The sequence below is a fragment of the Hyla sarda genome, chromosome 7 (genome assembly GCF_029499605.1).
Source record: "Hyla sarda isolate aHylSar1 chromosome 7, aHylSar1.hap1, whole genome shotgun sequence".
NCBI classification, from domain to species: Eukaryota; Metazoa; Chordata; class Amphibia; order Anura; family Hylidae; genus Hyla; species Hyla sarda.
In genome coordinates this window covers 203,290,740-203,310,188 of record NC_079195.1, presented here as the reverse complement: position 1 = coordinate 203,310,188, position 19,449 = coordinate 203,290,740, and the positions used below count along the sequence as shown (strand labels likewise).

At 41.8% G+C, this 19,449-nt stretch overlaps 1 protein-coding gene and 1 long non-coding RNA gene across 7 annotated transcripts in view; one reads left to right on the top strand and one right to left on the bottom strand.

Annotated features, from left to right (window-relative positions):
- The window catches only part of LOC130283076 (uncharacterized), a 24,914-nt gene extending 6,232 nt beyond the window's left edge, over positions 1-18,682 (top strand). For all 3 annotated transcript variants that reach the window (XR_008846601.1, XR_008846602.1, XR_008846603.1), the window contains exons 2-3: positions 15,841-15,957; positions 18,373-18,682. This is a non-coding gene — a long non-coding RNA (uncharacterized LOC130283076). The remainder of the gene's footprint in view (positions 1-15,840; positions 15,958-18,372) is intronic.
- Positions 1-19,449, bottom strand: part of EPS15 (epidermal growth factor receptor pathway substrate 15) — a 148,167-nt gene that overhangs the window by 36,904 nt on the left and 91,814 nt on the right. For all 4 annotated transcript variants that reach the window (XM_056532263.1, XM_056532265.1, XM_056532266.1 and 1 more), the window contains one exon: positions 15,793-15,865. In XM_056532263.1, the coding sequence (XP_056388238.1) occupies positions 15,793-15,865 (73 nt within the window). The remainder of the gene's footprint in view (positions 1-15,792; positions 15,866-19,449) is intronic.

The following is a 19,449-nucleotide window of genomic DNA, read 5'->3' as shown; positions in this document are numbered from 1 at the left end:
CCACTGCCAAAGTACAGCATACTCCGGGGTCGCATAGGTATTCTTCTGTGTAGAAAATGGGGAGAGCCCTCAGTTTTGATCCACCATATCAATAGATGCCAAAAACATTACCCTGATTATCTAGTGGGGGGGGGGGGGGGGGGGGGACAAAAATAGCTTGTCCATGGTTGTGTTGGGTGATGTATCTTTGTTTATCTCAGTTCAAGCACCTAGTGCAGTGTTTTTCAACCAGGGTGTCTCTAGCTGTTGCAAAACTACAACTCCTAGCATGCCCGGACAGCCTTTGGCTGTCCGGGCATGCTAGGAGTTGTAGTTTTGCAATGGCAGAAGGCAACCTGGTTGGGAAATGTTGGCCTAGTGGTTTATTCAATGTCATTTTAAGTCCTATGTCCAATATAGAGGACACTACTGACTCATTTAAAGGATGGTGGGTAGGTCATATTCCAATAATCTTAGCCACACAACTGATAGGAACTGCACTAGCTTTACGGTAGTCATACAACCATAATAGCTGCTGGGTGAATGTGTGGCTGACAGCCATCTCTCCTGATCTGCTTATACACATACTAGGAATGGAGGGAGACCAAGAGCTGATGTAGAGTCTCCTACAAGCAATGTTCCCTGGGAAATGGTATGGAAATGAGCTTTTTAATAGGAGATCAAAAACTGTCTAGCACCACCTGCAGATGTAGCCAGTGTGAAAGATGTTGTGCTGTAGTGACTTTCCATTGTAGTAGCGGGTTAGCTATACTGATGGGCACAATATACAGATTAATGACGTTTGTGTTCAACTTTGTACCATTGGGCACACAGCCCCTGACCCAGAGAATCCATGTTTGTAAATTCTCAGGGTCGGGCGAATTGCACCCGACCATGGGACTCTTCTCCACCCCACACTTACAGGAAGCCAACACTACTGTATACAGCATTTGCCTGCTGCCAATTGCAAGGGGTTTCCCAGGCAGAAGCGAAGTTTTTGGTGCATTGTGTTCAACTTTGTACCAATGGGCACACAGCCACTGACCCAGAGAATCCATGTTGGTAAATTCTCAGGGTCAGGCAAATTGGACCAGACCATGGGACTCGTCTCCACCCCACATTTACAGGAAGCCAACACTACTGTATACAGCATTTGCCTGCTGCCAATTGCAAGGGGTTTCCCAGGCAGAAGCGAAGTTTTTGGTCCATTGTGTTCAACTTTATACCAATGGGCACACAGCCACTGACCCAGAGAATCCATGTTGGTAAATTCTCAGGGTCGGGCGAATTGCACCCGACCTTGGGACTCTTCTCCACCCCACACAGGAAGCCAACACTACTGTAAAAAGCATTTGCCTGCTGTCAATTACAAGGGGTTTCCCAGGCAGAAGCGAGGTTTTTGGTGCATTGTATGCCAAAATTGGTGCATCAATTCATTGGCAAAATCATGTTTAGAGATTTTAGAGAAGACAGAATTCACTCCAAACGAAAGAGTTTTTTTCATCTTTTTTGCTCGTCTTAAGGCATTACTGTCATATTATGAAACTTTTGACACGTCTCACAGACACATCCAAACTGTTGATCAGTTGGGGTCTGGGTATTTAGACCCTCATCAAGGGCTAGATATAAAAAGGAGAAGCATGCGCCAAGCGATTCTCTCCCAGGTTTGTTGCATAAGACGGGCTCCATTGTAAGTCTATGAAGTCAAACTCCTGCAACAAGACGGATAGAGCAGGGAGCCATGGAGTTAAGTGCACAGCCAATCACTTCTCCTGGCTTTATCTAGCGTTCAATAGGGTCTGAACACCTGGACAATGGCAGATTAAAGGGGTACTCCGCTGGAAAACTTTTTTTTAATCAACTGGTGCCAGAAAGTAAAACAGATTTGTAAATTACTTCTAATAGCTTAATCCTTCCAGTACTTATTAGCTGCTGTATGCTACAGAGGAAGTTTTTTTCTTTTTGAATTTCCTTTCTTTCTGACCACAGTGCTCTCTGCTGCCACCTCTGTCCATGTCAGGAACTGTCCAGAGTAGGAGCATTTCCCCAGAGCATACCTCTCCCATTCTGGACAGTTCCTGACATGAAACCTGTAAACAAATAAAAAAGAGAAGGCCCAAGGAGGCGCCTAGTGCATTACCCTAAAAATTATTACAAAGACCCACGTAAAGTGGGGATATGTAAGGGGTCTAATGAATGGCCGCTCACCTGGAGCGTATAATAATACGCATGTAACCTCAATCTGAGGTAATGAAGGAATCCGTGCAAGCCTGCAGGTCTTCAGGATGGATCCAAAAAGGAGATCCTGTTGGTGAACTTGGTATTAGAAAAATTGACCTGGCATCAGGCGCTCGGGGATCCAGGGAGATCTCACAACCAGGTCATGGAGGTGGATAGGAATTCAAGCTTTATTAGTATACAACATCAGTAGACAAATCTGTCAATCTGAAGAAGGGGTATGCTAACCCCGAAACGCGTTGTATACTAATAAGGCTTGAATTCCTACCCACCTCCATGACCTGGTTGTGAGATCTCCCTGGATCCCCGAGCGCCTGATGCTAGGTCAATTTTTCTAATACCAAGTTCCTGACATGGACAGAGGTGTCAGCAGAGAACACTGTGGTCAGACAGAAAAGAACTACAACTTCCTCTGGAGCATACAGCAGCTGATAAGTACTAGAAGGATTACGACTTTTAAATAGAAGTAATTTACAAATCTATGTAACTTTATGGAACCAGTTGATTTAAAAAAAAAAAAAAAAAAACCCTGTTCCACCGGAGTACCCCTTTAATAGGCTTGACACTGACCTACTGGGAATCTACCTCCAATGGATGGCCCTATTTTCTTCCCTCATTTAAGAGAAAATGTATTATTCTAATTATCAATTACACATTTTCATGAATATCCTAAAGTTGTTTACTGTTGCCAAACCTAGCCTCCAATGCGTCACTGCAATTTTCAAAGAAAAATCATAAAAATATGATAAGAATTCCGAAGAAAACCATAAGCTGTGCAATACAGTGCGACTATTTACACTAATGAAAAATTCATGACCTTTTTGCAGGGGATGCGGATTAAACAATAATCAGATGTACAGTCATTCCTTTGGGTGACCTTTTCTATTATTTAATACTAAAGTATGTTCTGGCCAATTACATAATTAAATAAGGAAATTAACTTTTAGAGGAATAAAAAATATATATATTATAAGTCTACATAGTTAAACTAGCTTTTTAGTGCTGACTATATACTACTTGTGTTCTGAGCCTAGTAATTTAATCAGCGGCTTTACCCAGTGTTTCCCAACCAGGGTGCCTCCAGCTGTTTCAAAACTACAACTCCCAGCATGCCCGGACAGCCAAAGGCTGTCCGGGCATGCTGGGAGTTGTAGTTTTGCAACAGCTGGAGGCACCCTGGTTGGGAAATACTGGCTTAACCCCTTAATGATGAGGGAATTTTCATTTTTGTGATTTTGTTTTTCCTCTGCACATTCTAAGCACAATAAGACCTATTTTTCCTTCAACATAGCCTACTTAGGGTTTGTTTCTTGTGGGACCCATTGTGCACCATATTTTGACCCCTAAAACTTTTTACTTTTCCACCAACAAAACTGTGTGAAGACACTTTTTTTCCTTATTGAGTTGTAATTTTTATTGGTATTATTATTGGGTTCTTTTTTTTTATTGCTTTTTATTCCATGTTTATCAGGATGCAAGGTGTCCAAGTAATATAATACTGACAATTGTGGCATTGGGCATTTTTCTTTTCTTTTATGGCTAGAGATGAGCGAACTTACAGTAAATTCGATTCGTCGCGAACTTCTCGGCTCGGCAGTTGATGACTTTTCATGCATAAATTAGCTCAGCTTTCCGGTGCTCTGGTGGGCTGGAAAAGGTGGATACATTCCTAGGAGACTCTTTCCTAGGAATGTATCCACCTTTTCCAGCCCACCGGAGCACCGGAAAGCTGAACTAATTTACGCAGGAAAAGTCATCAACTGCCGAGCCGAGACGTTCGTGACGAATCGAATTTACTGTAAGTTCGCTCATCTCTATTTATAGCGTTTCCCATGTGGGATATATAACATTACATTTTAATATTTCATATATTTCTGCACGTGGTGATACCAACTGTTTATTTTTTTGCTGTTTAGATTTTTTTTTTTGTGTAACCCCTTAAAGGGGTTATCCAGGAAAAAACTTGATGATATATATATATATATATATATATATATATATATATATCTATATCTATATCTATATCTCAACTGGCTCCAGAAAGTTAAACAGATTTGTAAATGACTTCTATAAAAAAAAAATCTTAATCCTTTCAGTACTTATGAGCTGCTGAAGTTGAGTTGTTCTTTTCTGTCTAAGTGCTCTCTGATGACATCTGTCTCGGGAACTGTCCAGAGTATAACCAAATCCCCATAGCAAACCTCTTCTACTCTGTGCAGTTCCTGAGACAGACAGAGGTGTCAGCAGAGAGCACTGTTGGCAGACAAAAAAGAACAACTCAAATTCAGCAGCTGATAATTATTGGAAGATTTTTTTTTTTAATAGAAGTAGTTTACAAATCTGTTTAACTTCCTGGAGCCAATTGATAAATAAATATATATTTTTTCCGGGAATACCCCTTTAAGGACACAGGGATTATTTTGTATTTTTTTTTGCACTTTTGTTTTTATCTCCTTTTAATGGCTATAATGCAATATTTTTTTATTTTATTTACTTCTTTAAAAAAATCATTACTTCTCCCAAAATCTACAATTCTGAATTTACATTTCTGCCATTAAAGGGGTAATCCGGTGAAAAACCTTTTATTTTTATTATTTATTTTATTTTTTTTAAATAAACTGGTGCCAGAAAGTTAAACAGATTTGTAAATTACTTCTATTAAAAAATCTTAATCCTTCCTGTACTTATTAGCTGCTGAATACTACAGTGGAAATTCTTTTCCGTTTGAAACACAGAGCTGTCGGATGACATCACGAGCACAGTGCTCTCTGCTGACATCTCTGTCTATTTTAGGAACTGTCCAGAGTAGGAGAAAATCCCCATAGCAAACATATGCTGCTCTCGACAGTTCCTAAAATGGACAGAGATGTCAGCAGAGAGCACTGTGCTCCTGATGTCAGCAGACAGCTGTGTGTTTCAAATGGAAAAGAATTTGCACTGTAGTAATCAGCAGCTAATAAGTACAGGAAGGATTAAGATTTTTTTAATAGAAGTAATTTACAAATCTGTTTAACTTTCTGGCACCAGTTGATTAAAAAAAAAAAAAAAAAAATTTCACCGGAGTATATTTTAATAGTTCGGACAGTCTGCATGCAGCGATACCACATATGTTTAAGTATATTTTTGTTTATATTATTTTTAGAGATGAGCGAACTTACAGTAAATTCGATTCGTCACGAACTTCTCAGCTCGGCAGTTGATGACTTATCCTGCATAAATTAGTTCAGCTTTCAGGTGCTCTGGTGGGCTGGAAAAGGTGGATACATTCCTAGGAAAGAGTCTCCCAGGACTGTATCCACCTTTTCCAGCCCACCGGAGAACCTGAAAGCTGAACTAATTTATGCAGGAAAAGTCATCAACTGCCGAGCCGAGAAGTACGCGACGAATCGAATTTACTGTAAGTTCGCTCATCTCTAATTATTTTATTTTAAAAAAATGGGAAAATACTTTTAGGGGGGTATTAAGCTTTTATTAGGAAGGTTGCTTAGGCTCTAAGGCACAATGGCATGAGGAGCGATTGGGAGGAAGCTGCGCCTGCCCTTTGCTATCCTAGCAGAGCACTCACATGGGCACAGGCTCTAAGGTTATTATGACAAAAGAGTCATTCATCCGCACTATAACTATGTATTGGGTTTAGTGTGGGTTAACTGGCTGTCAGTTTCCCTTTATCCAAAATTTTATTACATTTTAGTCATCCTAAGAGACTTGAACAGGCGACTGCTCGCAGTTTACTGCAATACCTATGTAGTGCAGGGAACGGTCAAGCTGCCAATCTCCTGCTGCAGCCTATGGCAGAGGGTAACAGGAGATCCAACATGGCAGCCACTACGGCTGCCATAAAAGCCACTATCCCTCGCCCGCTAGTCCAATACTCCATCACAACAGATCTGGACCTGACAAGCGTGTATCCAGAATAAAAAGCATGGCCATATTATAGATACTATCAGTCCGCCCCTGACCTACATACTCTTGTATCTAAAAAAAAAAAAGGTTATGTTTTATCATACAGTGATCCCTCAACTTACAATGGCCTCAACATACAATAGTTTCAACATACAATATTTTTTTCTGGACCATCGTAATTTGAAACCAGACTCAACATACAATGTACAGACAGTCCAGATCTATGAAACGTGTCCCAACTGGAGGAACTGACCAATCAGAAAGGGCATTTTACTGGTAAATTACCTCTATTACTGAAGTGGATGCACTGACTGGCTGTCTGGTAGCGCCCCCTACAGTACAGGGAGGAACTACAAGTTCTGTACTACTCCTTACCTGTGCCAGGGTTAGCTGCTCTTTTGGACACCAAGTAAGGGCGGCCCCATTTGGGACACTGTGTGCACTGTATAGGACCCTGAAGAAGACCCCTTCCTCTACATAAACCATTGTTTCCCAACCAGGGTGCCTCCAGTTGTTGCAAAACTACAACTCCCAGCATGCCCGGACAGCCAACGGCTGTCCGGGCATGCTGGAAGTTGTAGTTTTGCAACAGCTGGAGGCACCCTGGTTGGGAAACACTGAAATAGACAGTGATTTACAGCTCCCAGCAGCTCTTTCTTACTTTTATATGTAAGGACTTGCTTTATCTATATTAGAGATGAGCGAACTTACAGTAAATTCGATTCGTCACAAACTTCTCGGCTCGGCAGTTGATGACTTTTCCTGCATAAATTAGTTCAGCTTTCCGGTGCTCCGGTGGGCTGGAAAAGGTGGATACAGTCCTAGGAAAGAGTCTCCTAGGACTGTATCCACCTTTTCCAGCCCACGGGAGCACCTGAAAGCTGAACTAATTTATGCAGGAAAAGTCATCAACTGCCGAGCCGAGAAGTTCGTGACGAATCGAATTTACTGTAAGTTCGCTCATCTCTAATCTATATTCGTTATCTACTTATTTTTCTTTAATCCTCACTTTTTCCTATTTTCGGATGACAATTTGGTGGCTTCAGAACCAATTACCAGGTTTCCATAGAGTTCTGGTCTCAACATACAATGGTTTCAACATACAATGGTCGTCCTGGAACCAATTAATATTGTAACTTGAGGGACCACTGTATAAGTTTAAATGGATCAGTCAATCTGTGAAGTCGGCTCCCACCAATTTCATGTGACATTCGTGAGGTGATAAAGAAAGTGACATTTCACTTCTTCGAATGTAATCTGCATGAAGACCAGGTCAGGTAGAAACAAGGGACTAATAATCTGCACCCCCATATGTTGAATTTCGGACACAATTGTGCAGTTATATGCAAGAGTCTGCCAGGGATTTCTGCTCCAAAAATGATGGATTTATCCAACAAAAAATATATAAGCCCTTATTTACTAAGAGTGTTGTGTAGGTTTCGTTGTGGGTTTTAATTCCCTACAATTTTTTTTCCACGGTATTTACTAAGGTTTCCCTACATTTTGCTTTTTTCTACGCATGTTCTGATCTGTGGGGTTTTCCTCAGCTCAAATCCACCACATTTTCACAAAAACCCAACATATTTACTAAGGGTTTTTGTGAAAATGTCGGGGACACGCCCCATTTTGTGTGGCCACGCCCCCTTTCCCCGACAGCAACGCCCCTTTACAGGTTCTCTCAGTATAAAGGACAGAATTCTGGCGTAATGCGACAGAACGACGCAATGCGCCAGAATCCGGTGAACAACCCGACAAAACATGTCCGGTTTACAATAGTAAATCAGGGCCATTGTGTGAATCTATCCCAGTCTTTCCTGCATGGTGTAACTCTCAGGCACTGGTTTGCAGGGAACTACAGTCGCCCCCATCCAAAAAACAAAAGGTGAAGAAAATGCAGCTGTGAGGCAGAGTTCACACTACGGAATCTACGGAATTTGGAGTGCGGCCAGCACCAAGTGAAAAAGTCGGTGCTAGGACCCCGCAGACATTGCCGTCCCCATAGAGAACATTGTCTGCAGAGCAGAGATCAGCCACAACATTGAAAGAGTTCATTATTCCGGCGGAATTATTCCAGGGAATTTTCCATACGGAAAGTCCGCCTGAAAAATTCTGCATTGTGAACCCTGCTTAAATCTGAGGCTCAATGAGGGCCCTAGAGGTTAAACCCCATCAAACATAAAGTGATACGCCACCATGTTATGAGACAGGACTATCCTTGTTATCTTAGCCCCTTTACTGTTCAGTAGATGTGGAGTAGCAACCTATTCCAGATTACAAGCATTGTGTTACCGTTATTGTCACAAAATAGGAGTCCGACCTCTAGGAACACCCCCCCCCCCCCCCCACCCCTTACTGATCATATTGTGATGGCAAATCATAGGTATTAGACACAGCAGAAAATTACAAAATTACAACCAAGTTCTGATATTCTGAAGGCTATGGAACCCTGCCTTTATTTACTTGGTCCCAAACATACACTCATTGGCCACTTTATTATTAGGTACACCTTGCTAGAACCAGGTTTGACCCCTTTTGCCTTCATTCTTCATGGCATACTTTCTACAAGATACTGGAAACATTCCTTCCTCCATATGGACATGATGACATCACACAGTTCCTCCATGTGGACATGATGACATCACACACTTCCTCCATATGGACATGATGACATCACACACTTCCTCCATATGGACATGATGACCACAGTTCCTCCATATGGACATGATGACATCACACGGTTCCTCCATATGGATATGATGACATCACACAGTTCCTCCATATGGATATGATGACATCACACAGTTCCTCCATATGGACATGATGACCACAGTTCCTCCATATGGATATGATGACATCACACAGTTCCTCCATATGGACATGATGACATCACACAGTTCCTCCATATGGATATGATGACATCACACAGTTCCTCCATATGGACATGATGACCACAGTTCCTCCATATGGATATGATTACATCACACAGTTCCTCCATATGGACATGATGACATCACACAGTTCCTCCATATGGATATGATGACATCACACAGTTCCTCCATATGGACATGATGACCACAGTTCCTCCATATGAATATGATGACATCACACAGTTCCTCCATATAGACATGATGACATCACACAGTTCCTCCATATGGACATGATGACATCACATAGTTCTTCCATATGGACATGATGACCACAGTTCCTCCATATGGACATGATGACATCACACAGTTCTTCCATATGGACATGATGACATCACACAGCTCCTCCATATGGACATGATGACATCACATAGTTCTTCCATATGGACATGATGACCACAGTTCCTCCATATGGACATGATGACATCACACAGTTCTTCCATATGGACATGATGACATCACACAGCTCCTCCATATGGACATGATGACATCACACAGTTCCTCCATATGGATATGATGACATCACACAGTTCCTCCATATGGACATGATGACATCACACAGTTCCTCCATATGGACATGACAGCATCACACAGTTCTTCCATATGGATATGATGACATCACACAGTTCCTCCATATGGACATGATGACATCACACAGTTCCTCCATATGGACATGATGACATCACACAGTTCTTCCATATGGACATGATGACATCACACAGTTCCTCCATATGGACATGATGACATCACACAGTTCCTCCATATGGACATGATGACATCACACAGTTCTTCCATATGGACATGATGACATCACACAGTTCCTCCATATGGACATGATGACATCACACAGTTCCTCCATATGGACATGATGACATCACACAGTTCCTGCAGATTTGTCGGATCCATGATAAGAATCTCCTGTTCCACCACTTCCCAGCGGTGATCTATTGGATGAGATCTGGTGACTGTGGAGGCCATTGGAGTATTGACCTCATTGTCCTGTATGAGATGATGTCATGTGACATGGGGGCATTATCCTGCTGCTTATCAGAAGATGGGTCCACTGTGGTCATTAAGAGGGACATGGTCAGTAACAATACTCAGGTAGGCTGTCGTGTTTATACCATGTTCATTTAATACTAAGGGGCCCAAAGTGCGGCAAGAAAATGTCCCTCACACCACCAGCAGCCTGAACCCCTGATACAAGGATGGTCCCATGCTTTCATGTTGTTTATGAATAATTCTGAACCTGTCATCTGGATGTCACAGCTGAAATGGAGACTCATCAGACCAGGTAACTGGTGACAGGATTGGCACCCGGTGTGGTCTGCCTCTGCTGTAGCCAATCGGCTTCAGGGTTGGACGTGTTGCGCACTCAGAGATGGTATTCTGCATACCTTGGTTGTAACGTGTGATTAGAGTTATTGTTGCCTTTCAGTCATCTCGAACCAGTCTTCCCATTCTCTTCAGACCTTTAACATCAACAAGGCATTTTCATCACACAACTGCTGCTCACTGGATATTTTCTCTTTTTTTTTTTGGACCATTGTAAACACTAGATATGGTTGATCAGTAGTGTCTTAAATACACAGACCAGCCCTTTTGGCACCAACAACCATGCCACGTTCAAACCCACATTAATTCCCTTTCTTCCCCCATTCTGATGTTCGCCTAGAACTTCAGCAAGTTGCCTTGACCACGTCTACATGCCTAAATGCATTTAGTTGCTGCCATGTGATCGGCTGATTAGCCAATCGTGTTAAAGCAACTAAACAGGTGTAACTAATAAAGTGGCCAGTGAGTGTATACCTAAGAATACCAACTTTTCTAATCTCTACTCTTCCCCTTTTCGTCCAGGCAAGTTGCCCCCATATGTTACATGCCTACGTTGCCATCTTGGGAGTGGCAAAGGATAGGAACATTTCAACAGAATTTTAATGGAGAGCACATCTTTGTAAAACAATGAAATATTGCAAAATCTACAATTTTGGAAATAAAAAAAATAAAAAAATAATAATTTGCGTAATTAATTCTGAAAAGTAATTACATCTGAGAATTATAGACTGCAACTAACATGCATATTCCTTATATGTTCCATAATTTAAAGGGGTTCTCCGTGGAAATGTATTTTTTTAATTTAATTTTTTAAATCAACTGGTGCCAGAAAGTTAAACAGATTTGTAAATTACTTCTGTTTAAAAATCTTAACCCTTCCAGTACTTAGCAGCTGCTGTATGTTCCAGAAGAAGTTCTTTTCTTTCTGAATTTCCCTTCTGTCTGACCACGGTGCTCTCTGCTGACACCTCTGTCCATTTTAGGAACTGTCCAGAATAGGAACAAATCCCCATAGCAAACCTATCCTGCTACGGACAGTTCCTAAAATGGAACAGAGGTGTCAGCAGAGAGCAATGTATGTGGTCAGACAGAAAAGAAATTAAAAAGAAAAGAACTTCCTTTTGGAACATAGAGCAGCTGATAAGTACTGGAAGAATTAAGATTTTTAAATAGAAGTAATTTACAAATCTGTTTAACTTTCTGGCACCAATTGATTTAAAAAAATTGTTTTCCAGAGGAGTACCCATTTAAGAAAATGTATACTAAGAATGGTACATAAAACTTAAAATAAAATATATATATAGCATAGTTCTGCTGCAAAACTACAACTCCCAGCATGCCCGGACAGGCAACGGCTGTCCGGGCATGCTGGGAGTTGTAGTTTTACAATAGCTGGAGGTCCACAGTTTGAAGGCCACTGTTCTATTTGCTATATTTTCTAAAATTTGCAGTCCTATGTAAGGGTGCAGCCCTATATGTGTAGTGAGTTTTGGAGGCGGGGCCGTGTGACGGCGTGACTGTGACACGCGGCTCCGCCTCCAAAACTCACTGCACACACAGGGCTGCCGCCGGAAAGCCTTGTGTGTATAGTGAGCGAGGAATACGCAGCGTATTTCCCGCTGCTGTCGTAAATTTTGCGCAGTGTGAAATACGCTGCGTACACACCAGGTGGGAACGCACCCTAAAGGCACAAAACACGTGCTTACCATGCAGTGCCCAAGCATCTAAAAAAAGGGGCTATCAATGCATCATTCACATCTAAAATCATAATTGCCCTGCAGTCCTATGTAAAAAAAAAAAGCACTATAAATAAATATAAATATTTATATACCAATATAAAATATATTAACAAAACTGTTATATTCAACTACATTTATCCAATAACAACAGTTAGAGACAATAAATAATGCTGGATAAGGCGTCGCTGTGCTGTAAGGAGGACGGTGAACGATCAGCTACATTATAATGGAATCTGTGTATTAGATTTCACATATAGGTCAGATGAAGGTTATGGTATACTGATGGCTGTACAGGGCCGGCTGTAGAATAATTGGTTAAAAATACCAGACAACTATGAGTATGGGACAAAAAAAGCAGAACAATGCAAATCTAACCTTATCCGGGATAAAAGGAGTCCCTCTAAGAGATAGTCCCATATACTAGTGAAGTGCTATCAATATGAGCTCCCAAAACATACATTTCTATCACCAAAATGGAGTCATTTAGAGAAAATATGCAAATCTTTATTGATAAATGTACACATAAAAAAAACATATAAAATAAGATAAAAAGAGGACCTCCACCCAGATGGGGGAAGGAGAAAACAGGGTGACCCCTCAGGTCCATGAAGAAGCTAATATGACAGCAGTATGTAAAAGCGTTACAATAGATGCAATGAAAGCTTTATAAAGTGCCCAAAAAGAAGGCTGCAAGCTAAACAATATAAATAGTTCCTGCATACTTAGTCTGAAAAATGCTGCAGGACACAGAGACACAGGACAGGACACCACCCCAATGCAGCGTTTCGGGATCAAACCTGAGGGGAGGTGTCCTCACAGCAGGAAGTGACATATATATATATATATATATATATATATATATATATATATATATATATATATATATATACACACACACACACACACACATATATAGAAAACAGCTTCTGGGAAGGAAACGGCACTGTGATAGGGACTCTGGGTCCACGTGGGTGCTCAGCTCCTCAATATCCCACAACTTGACTCAATATCCCACAACTTGAAGATCCATAGAAGAAGAAGCAGCCCTCCAAATAATTGTGATATAGTGGATTTATTCACCCATCAAGTCAAAAAGGTTCTACATTTCGGTCTACACAATGAGACCTTTTTTTATATATGGTAATGACCGATGAACACACAGCTAGCGACTGCAATATAATGAATATCACCTGCCCGCTCCCTGGCCTCTCCCCGGCGCATGTAACCCAGCTTTGCCACTTCCTCTCCTCTGCCGAGGAACCAGGAAGTGAAGAGGACGCGGCAGAGCTGGGTTACATGCGCCGAGGAGAGGCCAGGGAGCGGGCAGGTGATATTCATTATATTGCAGTCGCTAGCTGTGTGTTCATTGGTCATTACCATATATATATATATATATATATATATATATATATATATGTCACTTCCAGCTGTGCGGACACCACCCCTCGACAAAGATTTGATCCCAAAACGCTGCGTTAGGGTGGTGTCCCCTCTGTGTCCTGCAGCATTTTTCAGACTAAGTTTGCAGATACTATTTATATTATGAAGCTTGCAGCCTTCTTTTTGGGCACTTTATAATGCTTTCTGTGCATATTTGTTTGCATCTATTGTAATGCTTTTACATACTATTGTCATTTTAGCTTCTTCATGGACCTGAGGGGTCGCCCTGTTTTCTCTTTCCCCCCATCTGTGTGGTGGTCCTCTTTTTATCTTATATGTTTTTTATGTGTACATTTACCAATAAAGATTTGCATATTTTCTCTAAATGACTCCAGTTTTGTGATAGCAATAATTGGTTAAAGTACGGGCCAACATAGCATTCTAGGGAGGTGGTCTCCAAACTGTGGACCTCCAGAATGTCCAAACAGCCAATAACTATCCGGGCAAGGTCCAGTTTGGAGACTATTGCTTTAGGGCGTCCCTATGCTAATGTATATTGTACATAGAATTGCTGGTATTGCATTATTAGTAAAGCAAGATCATTACCAACTCAGCTCTGCTACATCTGTATACAGCACCAACACTTGATGTCGGTGTCATGTGACCAGGTATACTTTGCCGGTGGCCGACTCATAGATTTCCAGGGGGAACCGGTGAGTAATAACTTATTCATAATTAATACAGAGCAGTCTGGAGGTCTTCAGTATAACCCAAGTAGCTTTGGAATGGAAATCACACATGAAGGGGCTGGAAAATCTAAAAGAATGTTCATCGATACTTTGTGGGTTACTTGAGGATGAAAATATTTTCGATGTCCTATGACTTGCCGGCTGTTACGAGCCGGATCATGCTGAGACTTGCAGTGCACCAGTAGATGAGCTATAAACTAGGTATCCAAACTGTGGACCTTCAGTACCAGTAGATGAGCTATAACCTAGGTATCCAAACTGTGGACCCTCAGTACCAGTAGATGAGCTATAACCTAGGTATCCAAACTATGGACCTTCAGTACCAGTAGATGAACTATAACCTAGGTATCCAAACTGTGGACCCTCAGTACCAGTAGATGAGCTATAACCTAGGTATCCAAACTATGGACCTTCAGTACTAGTAGATGAACTATAGCCTAGGTGTCTAAACTATGGATCTTCAGTACCAGTAGATGAGCTATAGCCTAGGTATCCAAACTATGGACCTTCAGTACCAGTAGATGAGCTATAGCCTAGGTATCCAAACTATGGACCTTCAGTACCAGTAGATGAGCTATAGCCTAGGTGTCTAAACTATGGAGCTTCTGTACCAGTAGATGAATTCCAGCCAAAGGCATTAAACTATGGACCTTCAGTACCAGTAGATGAACTATAGCCTAAGGCATTAAACTATGGACCTTCAGTACCAGTAGATGAACTATAGCCTAAGGCATTAAACTATGGACCTTCAGTACCAGTAGATGAACTATAGCTTAGATATCCAAACCATAGACCTTCAGTACCAGTAGATTATTTATAGCCTAGATATCCAAACTGTGGACCTTCAGTACTAGTAGATGAACAATAAGCTAGGTTTCCAAATTGTGGACCTTCAGTACCAGTAGATAAACTATAGCCTAGGTCTCCAAACTACAGACCTTCAGTACCAGTAGATGAACAATAGGCTAGGTCTCTAAATTTTGGACCTTAAATACTAGTAGATGAAATTTGGCCGAAGTCTGCAACCTGTGGACCTCCAGTACCAGTAGACTAACTATAGCCTAGGTCTCCAAATTATGGATGGACCTTCAGTACCAGTAGATGAACAATAGGCGAGGTCTCTTAAATTTTGGACCTTAAGTGCTAGTAGATGAAATATAGCCAAATTCTGCAACCTGTGGACCTCCAGTACCAGAAGACTAACTACAGCCTAGGTCTCTAAATTATGGATGGACCTTCAGTACCAGAAGACTAACTACAGCCTAGGTGTCCAAACTATGGACCATCAGTACCAGTAGATGAACAATAGGCTAGGTCTCCATCTACTTGCACTGAAGAGCCACAGTTAAACTATATCCTAGGTCTCCAAACTGTGGACCCCCAGCTATTGCAAAATTACAGCTCTCAGCATGCTGGGAGTTGTAGTTTTGCAACAGCTGGAGGTCCACAGTTTGGGGACCATTGAAGTAGAGTTTTATATATGTGGTAGAAAGACTCTAATCGTTGTCAGATCTCAAAATAGCACCCACCTTGGCCTTAACTTACCTGGACCTCACTTGTTCTCTTCTTCACAGTGTCTTCCTTCTCCTTCAGGTCTTGCTCCACATTTGTCTTCTCCCTAGAAGACCAGCAAACCATACAGGAATATCTGAAGACATCAGAGACAGCGGGCATGCTAATCCAGCCCCCTAAACCGGAGTCCCACTTCAGGTACATTGTGTATTGGGGCGGAGGGGGGGGGGGGGGGGTTAGAAGCTCCTTACTGGAATGACTGGGGCCTAGGGAGCATTAAAACCAACGCCTCATTGTGGAAGAACGCTCGGGGTGAATGGGAAAAGCAATAGGAGGAGAGAGAGGAATCAATGAAATAGTCTGCGATGAGCTCACTGTTGCTAAGGAGAAAGCAGCAAATGCAAAATGCTGAGGGTATAGGTGGGAGGGGAAGCGACGGCAAGCTGTGCATTTAACTCTGTGCGGTCACATGACCAAAAATCCCACGTATCCCGGGAGGATATAGCATCACCTGCTGCACGGGGCCAGGAGGAGAAGCCTTTACTGATGGGAAATGTGCATCACCGAACATACAAAAATATCATATTTTCTAACAGCAAATAATTCACGGATGAGATTTATATCACAATGAAGCTGCTACAATTACACGCAGATCCCCTGTACCAACTGTGAGCCTCCAGCTGTTGCAAAACTACAATTCCCAGCATGCCCAGACAGCCGTTGGCTGTCTGGGCATGCTGGGAGTTGTAGTTTTGCAACAGCTGGAGGTCCACCGTTTGGAGTCCAGTGACCTATACATTGCTCTCCATAGCATTTGGGGAATTTTGCATGACTTGATAGAATACACAGTGTGAGGCTGCTTTCACACTATTAACCCCTTAAGGACCCGGGGTTTTTCAGTTTTTGCATTTTCATTTTTTTCCTCCTTACGTTTAAAAATATACACTATTTTGGACTTTGAAATTTTTTTGCACGTACGCCATTGACCGTGCGGTTTAATTAACAATACATTTTTATAATTCGGACAATTCCGCACTCTGTTGTTTTATTTTATTTTTTTCTTAATGGGGAAAAGGGGGGTGATTTAAACTTTTATTAGGGAAGGGGTTAAATGATCTTTATTCATTTTTTTTTTTCTTGCAATGTTATAGCTCCCATAGGGGACTAATCCAAAAAAGAAAGGAAATGCGGCAGCTCACCGGTAAGGTGCAATCAGGATTCTTTATTTTTTTACAATATGTTGCGGGTACAAAGCATAGGGGACTATAACACTGCACACACTGATCTTTTACATTGATCAATGGTTTCTCATAGGAAACCATTGATCAATGATTCTGCCGCTTGACCGCTCATGCTTGGATCTCAGGCATTGAGCAGTCATTCGGCGATCAGACACCAGGAGGCAAGGAGGTAGGAGAACCTCCTCGTGTCTTACAGCTGTTTGGGATGCCACGATTTCGCCTCGGACATCCCGAACAACCCCCTGAGCTAACTGGCAATGATTTACTTTCACTTAAGACGCGGTGTTCAACTTTGAACGCCGCGTCTAAAGGGTTAATAGTGTTAATACTGATTGTGGTGTTGCGCACGATTAGCCACGGGTCCCGGCCGTTGTTAGAGGCCGGGCCCGACCTGCTATGACGCGGAGCCACGCCGTGGCCCCGTGTTATAGAACGGGAGCATACTCATGACGTACCGGTATGTCATGGGTCCTTGAGGGGTTTAAATGTATCCGTTTTAAAGATCCGTTCAATGTTCCGTTATAAATACCCTGAAAATCGGCCGTTAGAAAATCCCATTATAGTCTATGGGATTTTAACTTTATCCGTTTTAACCAGTTATAGCCCGTTATTAATAACAGACGTTATTTTGTGAGGGGAGAATGAACGGAAGAAATATTGCATGCACCATTTCTCCTGTTACTATCTTCCGTCACAAAATAACATCCGTTATTAATAACGGGCTATAACGGGTTAAAACGGATAAAGTTAAAATCCCATAGACTATAATGGGATTTTCTAATGGCCGTTTAACAGGGTTTTTATAACGGAACATTGAACAGATCTTTAAATCTGATACATTTTATAGTGTGAAAGCAGCCTTAGTGTCCATCATGGGGTCCCTTGTTGGATAGTCACTATGGGGGAGATTTATCAAAACCTGTCCAGAGGAAAAGTTGCTGAGTTGCCCATAGCAACCAATCAGATCATTTTTAAAGAGGCCTCTGAAAGAAGCGATCTGATTGGTTGCTATGGGCAGCTCAGCAACATTTCCTCTGGACAGGTTTTGATAAATCTCCCCCTATATAGGTGTGTTAGGTCAAACAGTACATAAAAAGGGTTATCCAAAAATAGAATAACAGCTGATTTCTTCCAAAAACAGCGCCACGCCTGTCCTCAGCTTGTGTGTGGTATTACAATTTGGCTCTATTCACTTTAATGGAACTGAGAAGCAATACCACACACAACCTGAGGACAGGTGTGGTGCTTTTATTTGTTTGGTTTTTTTTTTAAGGAAATTTGCTCTGTTTTTTTAAAAATCTTTAGGTACTTTTTTATTTTTTATTTTATTTATTTATTTATAAATAATGGACGTCCTGCCATCCGATCGCAGAAAATGACTGGTCCCCCAGGGTGGAGATCTATACTGGAAGAGGACCCCTTTGGCTCAAAAAGTCTAGAGTTACACGACGGTCTTAACCACGTCAAGGCTCGCATGACCAAATTTCGTTTCACTCTGCAGTGATCGTACTAGGACCTACAGGTGGCCACGACTGCGACCCGACATATTCATCAGAGATAGGTCGGCATCCCATTTTAAAAGGTTGCCAATGTATAATGTAATGTGAACAAAACTTAACACACATCTAGCCAAAAAAGAAATAAATTAAATGAATGAATTAAATAAATAAAATAATGGTGCTAGTCCACCTTTAATAAATGCTATATGCTTCTTGCTCTCCATTCACATGGATGCTCAGCCCAGACAAACGTACATGTATTTTCAATAGAGAGAGGGGGGGGGGGGTCACATTAGCCGTTTATCGGCAAGCAGAACAAAAGGACTGGCCATTGACTTGAGATATACGAGATAGTTGGCCGATCCCACTGAAAGTGGCAGGTTCAGCTAACTTTTCTCTAATGTGGTGCTTCCCAACCAGGGTGCCTCCGGCTGTCCTGGCATGCTGGGAGTTGTAGTTTCGGTACAGCAGGAGGCACCCTAGTTGGGAAACACTAAAGTCATAAAGTGAGGGCATATCACTAGTATATGGCATCACTTTATGATTGGTGGGGGTCTGTGCTCTAAGACCTCCACCAATCATGGAACACTCATTGCATAACTACACCCTTCGGCTGTTAGGGCATGCTGGGAGTTGTAGTTTTGCAACAGCTGGAGACATCCTGATTAGAAAACACTGCTCTAACATGTATGACTGCATGATCAGACTACATGGGGTTAGTTTGTGGTCTGTAAGCATGGAGGTGCTGTGTATGCCTTATCTATGTACCTACCGTTCATGGCTGATGTCGACCTTGAAGGGGTACTCTGGTGGGGAAAAACATTTTTTAAACCAACTGGTGCCAAAAAGTTAAACAGATTTGTAAATTACTTCTATTTAAAAATCTTAAGCCTTCCAGTACTTATCAGCTGCTGTATGCTCCCAGAGGAAGTTGTGTAGTTCTTTCCACT